The sequence below is a fragment of the Octopus bimaculoides genome, chromosome 4 (assembly GCF_001194135.2).
Source record: "Octopus bimaculoides isolate UCB-OBI-ISO-001 chromosome 4, ASM119413v2, whole genome shotgun sequence".
Taxonomy (NCBI): Eukaryota; Metazoa; Mollusca; class Cephalopoda; order Octopoda; family Octopodidae; genus Octopus; species Octopus bimaculoides.
Window position 1 is genome coordinate 128,503,852 of NC_068984.1, and position 9,123 is coordinate 128,512,974.

The 9,123-nt window shown below is 37.8% G+C and overlaps 1 protein-coding gene across 1 annotated transcript in view; it reads right to left on the reverse strand.

Moving 5' to 3' along the window:
* Positions 1-2,850: 2,850 nt before the first annotated feature.
* LOC106878596 (cilia- and flagella-associated protein 107) overlaps positions 2,851-9,123 on the reverse strand; it is an 8,175-nt gene continuing 1,902 nt past the window's right edge. Inside the window, exons 2-3 of the mRNA XM_014927852.2 lie at positions 7,216-7,495; positions 2,851-3,415 (exon numbers count right to left, since the gene is read on the reverse strand). Coding sequence (XP_014783338.1) covers positions 3,189-3,415; positions 7,216-7,495 — 507 coding nt within the window. The 3' untranslated portion in view covers positions 2,851-3,188. The remainder of the gene's footprint in view (positions 3,416-7,215; positions 7,496-9,123) is intronic.

The window sequence follows — 9,123 nt, forward strand, 5'->3', positions numbered from 1 at the left end:
ATATATATATATACGATGGGCTTCTTTCAGTTTTCATCTACCAAATCCACTCACAAGGCTTTGGTTGGCCCGATGCCATAGTAGAAGGCACTGGTCCAAGGTACCACGCAGTGGGACTGAACCCGGAACCATGTGGTTGGTAAGCAAGCTACTTACCACACAACTACCCCTACGCCTATAAACTTCTTTCAAAATTTCTTTGTTGTTTCTTGCAATACATACATCTAAAGCAAAATTTTTTCACAGACCCTTTATAATACTGATGTAGATCCCCAATTATTTTGTTGCGTGGACCTCCAAAATCGTATATTGACCCTGGTTGAGAACCACTGACTTTAAACAAGAAAATAAATTTATGGCTTAGATAGAGTAGGAAGGGCAGTACTCATAATTTGGCTCAAACACTTGCAACTAAGCACCCTCTATTAAAGACCAGCTATAATTATCATAGCTGATTCTTCATATTAATTTGATACTACTTCTTTTAACCTATTAAGATTTAGAATGGCCATATCTAGTCCAAATATTCTAACTGTTTTATGCTCAAAGTGGCCGTATCCAACATAGAGTCCAGGACTGGCTGATTTTATTTTCAAACCAGACACATCCAGCCTCTCAAACCTTCTGTACAATGTCATGCTAAAAACAATTACATCATTGAAATCTCAAAACTATGAAATAACGTGAATAAATAAGCATTACCTCTGACAATAATCTGAATGCTAACACACCAAAATGCACTGAAAGTGGGTATATATATATATATATATATATATATATATATATATATATATATACATATATACATATATATATATATGTAGTTTTCATGTAAACTTTCTGTGAACATTACTTCATTTACTTCTGTTATAAATCAATCAATGTATGCAGAGTATATTTGTACTCCTGATCTATTAAAATGAACAGGACTTAATGTTAAAATGAAGCTAATATTATGCCTATATATTGTTGCTAGCCATTGCAGTTCACTGCAATCTAAGTGGTCATAGATATGACATTCCCTTTCTTTGTAGTTTTTTTTTACGAAATAAAAAAATATTTTCATATTTTTCTATATGTGGAACATGTTTTTTATGAGTAATACTTGCCAGTAATTTCAATGTTTCATTTAGCAGACATACCTACAATAGTTATGAAGCTTCAATTCATGTTAGTTTCAAATCCAGGGGTTTTGAACCCAGTGTATCAAGAGGCAGATGCAAGCATGGCTGTGTATTTAGAAGTTTGCTTCCCAACCGTGTGGTTTTGGGTTCAGTCTTATTGTGTAGCACCTTGGGCAAATGTTTTCTAATATAGGCTTGACTGACCAGTGCCTTGTGAGTGGATCTGGTAGAAGGAAACTGAAAGAAGTCCATCACATACATATATATGAGTGTGTGTATGTATGTAGGTGTGTGTAATATATATATGGCATGTAAAAAGCACCCTTCAAATGTTGGGCATCATGGAGGTAATGACAAGTGACTGAGACCATTGGCGATATGCCGTGCTTGAGAGAACTTGTCAGGCCAAGAGAAATCGTAGTTGTGGCTGATGCCAGTGTCACATAACTGACACATAAAAAGCTCCCATTAGACTCTTGAAGTGGTTGGCATTAGGAGAGGCATCCAGCCATAGAAACTATGCTGAATTAGACTGGAACTTGGTGCAACTTACCAGTTTCAGTCAATCTCTCTAACCCATGCCAGCATGGAAAGCAGATGCTAAATGATGATAATGATGGTATGTGTATGTATGTAAGTACATGCAGGGTGTCCCAGAATTAACTATAGTTACAAGGTGGTGTTGAAAAGTTCCTGGCATTAAGGGTATCAAAAGACCTGGTTAGTGGCCCAAACTCTGAGTTCTTTTACAGGGATAAGAAAAACTGAGAAAGGAATATGTTGAATAAGCTCATAATTAACTGATTCTCCTGTATTTTCTTTTACTCAAAGCCAGTAACTTTTCAGCACCCCCTCGTAATTCATAGATAGTTAATACTGGGGCACCTTGTATATAGTATGTGATGCCTTAGAATTGCATGATAGATGTAAACAAGTATTACTGTCACTTAAGTGGTATCATTCATTTCCAGTCTTTTGTACAAACATATCTGGTCATTTGGAAAACAATACTTCACTTGGAAACAGGTGACAAGAAGAGCATAAATCAGCCCTGATTTAGCAGGTCTATGCTGAAATGCATTCCAACTTTGATATTCTTGGCTTTTTGTTTATCCAAAGATTACATTGTCCAAAGTATCTTTCCATTTTTAAGATAATATACCATGATTTGGCTGCTATTTTTTGCAGGCTGGCTTGTAAAACAGTTTTTTATCACTTGGTGTATAATAGAAAAAGACTTTAAAATTTTAGAAAATGATGTCTTCTATCTAAGTTCAGTTTATTAAACTCCTTTTTTTTTTTACTGTATGAGTTGCATAATTTTGATTAAAATTGTAATGACATGAGTTTGATTTCATATCAATACTGACATGTATACACAGACAGACACACACACACACACCTGATGGGCTTTATATACTTTCTGTCTAACAAATTCACTCACTAGGCATTGATCATAGCTATATTAGGAAACATGTGCCCAAGGGTTGTTCAGGGGAACTGGACCCCAAACCATATAGCTGGGAAGAAGATAAAGATGATAGTAATAGGGTGTCAGAGCAAACTCTCAAGATACAAGAAGATGAACTTAAGAGAGGATACAGACAGCGAATAAAATGGTTGTGGAGAGGATGCCCTGCAATAAACATGTTTTCAAGTGATAAATATGACAAGAAAAAATAGATGAAATGAAATAACAAATAAATCAACATTAAAAAAAAATGAATAAATAAAAAACAAATTAAAACCTTTAGTATTTGATTGACAGACCAGTTAAAATAAATTTAGTTTTGTTTATATCAGTAACCATAATAGAGGTCTGATTGAAATGAACAAGTTTTAAATGTCAAATTTCTGAACTTAGAAAAATGATATATGCTCAACAGTTTGTTGATTTGTAGATCTTGAGCTGGAAAAAATAAATGTTAAAAAAGAAAAAAAAAGCATATTTCTGAAATCACAGCAGCAGTTTTGTGGAAGATTTTTTGAGAGTAAAATAATGTCAAAGTCACAAGTACAAATAATGTCAAATGTATTTATACATCAGGTATAAATAGTAAAAAATTAGTGATGGTTTGTTAGGTGAGGAAAAACACATGGTAAGTTTCCAAATCTTCTCTCTGCTCGAGCAAATGGAGCTACACAAGTAGCATGTTTGCGCACGAATTTTTCTGGAGGATATTTTGTAAAGTCAAGCCGATAAATTGTATTGTATGTATCTTCATCATCTCTCAGATTTTTGACCCACTTTTTCCTTAAAGCTTTAAGCAAACCAAATTGTGTTGGGGCTCCTGAAAGTAGAAAATTTTAATCGGAAGCATTAGGATTGTTTTACAATCCTAGTTAGATTTATGGATAAATAAGAAATGTATTCATAGCAAATGTATTTTACTCAGGTCTATCTGAGACAAGTATCTCTTACAGTAAATGTACCCAATTCCATTTTGAAAATTGAAAAACAGAAATAGCAGAACGCTGATGCAAGTGATAAGAACTACTCAGTGTACAGGTTATGGACACGTTTAGTGTTCGGGGGTGGAGATTAATGAAAGACAGGAGACTGCTGATGATCATAATAATAATAATAATAATAATAATGGTTTCAAATTTTGGCACAAGGCTAGCAATTTCAGGATAGGGGTAAGTCAATTATATTGACCTCAGTACTCAACTGGTTCTTATATTATCAACCCCAAAATGATAAAAGGCAAAGTCAACCTTGGCAGAATTTGAACTCAGAATGTAATGGAAGATGAAATGCCACTAAGCATTTTGTCTGGCATGCTAATGATTCCGTCAGCTTGTTTGGTGATATACTGTGCTTGAGAAGACTCATCAAACCAAGTCAAACCGTGGTCATGGCTGTTGCCAGTGTTATGGAAACGGCACCCATATAATCGTAGCCATGGTTGTTGCCGATGTCATGTAAATAGCACCTGTGACAGTGGCATGTAGAAAGCACCAAGCACATTCTTGGAGTGGTTGGCATTAGGAAGGGCATCCAGCCATAGAAACCATGTCAAATCAGACTGGAACTTGGTACAGCTCTCTGGTTCACAAGTTGCAGTCAAACCATCTAACCCATGCTAGCATGGAAAGCTGACATTAAATGAATAATAATAATAATAACAATCCTTTCTACTATAGGCACAAGGCCTGAAATTAGGTGGAGGGGACTAGATGATTACATCGACCCCCCAGTATTTCACTGGTATTTAATCTAATGACCCCGAAAGGATGAAAGGCAAAGTTGACCTTAGTAGAATATGAACTCAGAACATTGCAGCAGACAAAATACCGCTAAGCATTTCACCTGGTGTGGTAATGATTCTGCCAGCTCACCACCTTAATAATAATAATAATAATGTCAAATTTTCTTTGTTTTCATAAGTCAGACAAGAGTATGTTGAGGAAGAGTTTCCTACTGCTGGACACCCCTCATGGTACCAACCCCAATGTATTTCCGAGTGGCATAGTAATCTCCCAGTCTATTGATCAACAAATAGCTTAGACATGTTTTATGCGGAAAACTAGAAACAAACAAAACTGTAGGAAAGAGTCTTTTATTTATGAAGATTGTACAACATGTTAAGACATATCAAGAAATGTGAATGAGCTTTTGTGGTGGTTTGCAAAGCAAATGACAGCATAAATGAAGTCACTGTTTACGATCTGTGAACAAACACATATAGATAGGGGAAATATAAATTCATTTACACAAACACACACAGAAACATGACAGGTTTCTTTCAGTTTCCACTCATAGGACTTTAGACAACCTCAGGCTACAGTAGAAGATATTTGCTCAAGGTGGGGATCGAATTTGACCGTGAAAAATATGTTGCATCACCAGTAACAGGCCGTGGTGGTTAGTATATTAAAGTTTGCTGCACCTCCCCACTGTTCTGCATCCCTCTACTTTCCCCAACTCATACATGATTATTTTTCTTTCGTTTTCCTGAGTCATGTAGACTCATAGGGCTGCTTTCATATAGACTGGAGTCATATAGACTCATAGGGCTGGTTTCCACGGTGTATATATATTCTCCAGAGGCGCAATGGCCCAGTGGTTAGGGCAGTGGACTCGCGGTCATAGGATCATGGTTTCGATTCCCAGACCGGGCATTGTGAGTGTTTATTAAGCGAAAACACTTAAAGCTCCACGAGGCTCCGGCAGGGGATGGTGGTGAACCCTACTGTACTCTTTCACCACAACTTTCTCTCACTCTTTCTTCCTATTTCTGTTGTACCTGTATTTCAAAGGGCCAGCCTTGTCACACTCTGTGTCACGCTGAATATCCCCGAGAACTACGTTAAGAGTACACGTGTCTGTGGAGTGCTCAGCCACTTGCATGTTAATTTCACGAGCAGGCTGTTCTGTTGACCGGATCAACTGGAACCCTCGATGTCGTAAGCGACAGAGTGTCAACAACAACAACAACAATATATTCTCCATCTGGATGGTGGGGCCGCTTTGTTAGAGGATTACTCATTTTTACCAGTTGAGTGAACTGAAGCAATGTGAAAGGAAGTGTTTTGTCCAAGGACACAACAGATCGCACGGTTCAGGAATCGAAACCACAATCTTACAATCATGAGTCCGACACGCTAAGCTACATGCTTCCACTCTCATACATCATTGGTCATCTATCACTCCCTACATCCACTCTGTATGGTTGTTACCCACCTCTCCCCAATCTCCAATCCCTTGCAAATACCAACTTACCTAGTTCCTCTGTCCCAACACACGTCTACTCACCTCCCGCCTTGGGAAGTCACCTGGACTTGCAGCTCCTGCTGATCATTCTCGCTCTTTCTCCTAAGGGTGAGTAACCATGGAGCATTTATACAAGATTCTGCTTGCTCCACCCTCCTCCCATCATATTTTAACCTCATCATCTCCTTGCATAAATGCCTACCCACCAATAAATTCTGTAGTCTTGCAAGTTGTATGGTAACCTCACTAGTGCTGGTGGTATGAAAAAAGCACCCAGTACTTATAGTAAAGTGGTTGGCAATAGAAAAGGCATCCAGACATAGAGATCATGCCAATGCAAACATTGGAGCTCGGCTTGGTCTTTGGACTTATTGGATCCTGTCAAACCATCCAACTCATGTCAGTATGGAACACAGATATTAAATGACGGCGAGCTGGCAGAAACGTTAGCACGCCGGGCGAAATGCTTAACAGTATTTCGTCTGCCACTACGTTCTGAGTTCAAATTCCGCCGAGGCCGACTTAGCCTTTCATCCTTTCAGGGGTCGATTAAATAAGTACCAGTTATTCAACGGGTTTGTTATAATCGACTTAATCCGTTTGTCTGTCCTTGTTTGTCCCCTCTATGTTTAGCCCCTTGTGGGCAATAAAGAAATAAGATATTGAATGACAATGGTGATGATTAGCTAAAATCAATATCAGAAACTTTGCTCTGAACAACTATGTTTTCTAATTACAAATTTGTACCATACAGTCTTTGGAGTAAAAAGTAAATAACTTGAGGCAAAAACTGCATAAACAGAATTAAACTTTTAGTGTTCATATTCTAACAAATGCAATGCTTATTTTTATTACTGTTTTCATAACAAGGTGAGTAACCACGAAGCTTTTATACAAGATTCTGCTTGCTCCACCCTCCTCCTATCATATTTTAACCTCATCATCTCCTTGCATAAATGCCTACCCACCAATAAATTCTGTAGTCTTGCAAGTTGTATGGTAACCTCACTAGTGCTGGCGGTATGAAAAAAGCACCCACTACTTATAGTAAAGTGGTTGGCAATAGAAAAGGCATCCAGACATAGAGATCATGCTAATGCAAACATTGTTAGAATTGTTTAGAATTAATCATGCATTACTTTGTTTAGAATTGTTTAGAATTAATCATGTCACATTGTTTAGAATTAATCATGCATTACCTCGTAACCTCAAGATTTCAATGATGACTGTTTATATTTAGAATGACATTGTAAAGTAGGTGTTAGAGGCTGGATCTAAAACAGGTAGAATATTTTGGCCAGATATATGACTGGTCTACATGCTAAAGGGCTATACATGTTTATGAAAACAGTAATAAAATATTGGGAACTTTACCAAAATAAGGATGGTCACTCTTTTCAGGAATCCAGGCATCGTGTGTAAAATTCCAGGTTCGTAAAGTCGGTAAATTTTTTTCTCTCCAACGTTGGTTATAATCCTCATCATACATTGTAATCTGATTATTGTTGTATATGTCACTGTAATTGGTTATAAGATCCTCTCCAACGCCTGTGTTGTTCCTCAGTTTGTTTTGGAGAGCTTTCTGTCTGTCAGGTAGATATGAACTTGTCTTTGGTCGTAGGCATTCTGCCTCTTCAGCTTGGTCTCTGTTCCACTGAAAGTGAAATGTATTTGGCCTATCAATAAAGTACAATGTGTACACTCTTACATACGCCGTAGCTAAAGTTATTTCAATAAATGAGTTTCAGAAGCATAAAAGATTCTGTGGTATACTCTCTCTCTCTCTCTCTCTCTCTCTCTCTCTCTCTCTCTCTCATCATCGTCGTTTATCGTCGTTTAACGTCCGCTTTCCATGCTAGCATGGATTGGACGATTTGACTGAGGACTGGTGGCAACACCAGGCTCCAATCTGATTTGGCAAAGTTTCTACAGCTGGATGCCCTTCCTAATGCCAACCACTCAGAGAGTGTAGTGGGTGATTTTACGTGCCAACCACATGCTTCAGGTTCATTCCCACTGCATGGCACCTTGAGCAAGTGTCTTCTACTATAGCTTCAGGCTTGGTAGACAGTAACCCTAACCCTAACCCTAAAACCCTAAAGCTAAAACCAGAACAAGCGCACGAACGATGTCATAAATAACAGTACCACCAATAGTTGTTGTTGACAAACAACGGCACTAATTTTATTCAAGGGAAAAGATCCCATTACACCGCTAGAACGTGTTGTTTACATTCCACAGCAGTAATTGTTTTCACCTCAATAGACGTAAGTGATTGGTTGAAATTACCGAAATACGACAACTTTTAACATGAAATAACTTCGAATATAAAATTTTTTCTCTGTTCTATAAGACAAAATATACAAGTGTATGAAGTTTGAAAGTGTTTCGGTAGAAAACACACTAAATAAAACATAAATAAAAAGTAGCGCCCGCTAAATCAGAAAGATCCGAAAGTTTTTGTTTATGATTTTTTTGGATAATCTCTGTTGACCAACATTTTTCATGTCGCTGCATAACATATGTGCGATGTTATTGCACCCAAGACCGGATTTAGCCCAAGTGGGGCCCCTGAGCCAATAGGTTTTGAAGGCCCTTACGATTTTGCGTATGCAATTTTCAACTGTTTAGATATAAACAATCGGAATGTGCATTGTAAAAACAAATATAACGTTGTAAATTGTTGTTGGCACTCCGTCGCTTACGACGTCGAGGGTTCCAGTTGCTGCCTGCTCGTGAAATTAACGTGCAAATGGCTGAGCACTCCACAGACACGTGTACCCTTAACGTAGTTCTCGGGGATATTCAGTATGACACAGTGTGACAAGGCTGACCCTTTGAATTACAGGCACAACAGAAACAGGAAGTAAGTGTGAGAGAAAGTTGTGGTGAAAGAGTACAGCAGGGTTCACCACCATCCCCTGCCGGAGCCTCGTGGAGCATTAGGTGTTTTCGCTCAATAAACATTCACAACGCCCGGTCTGGGAATCGAAACCGCGATCCTATGATCGTGAGTCCGCTGCCCTAACCACTGGGCCATTGCGCCTCCACAACGTTGTAAATAATCTAAATACAAAGAACATATATAATTTCAATCAATTTTGCATTTTCCTAAAATGTTTTTGCATATTCCATAACTTTAACAAATTCCAACATTTTCTGACATGTTGATGTTTGGATAATGTTTTGGGCCTAATTGCCCTCTGATTAAATGAGAAGAAACATGGTCAAAGTATTTTTTTAAAAAAAAGGCACTACTTTAAAGAGCTAATTCAAAACACA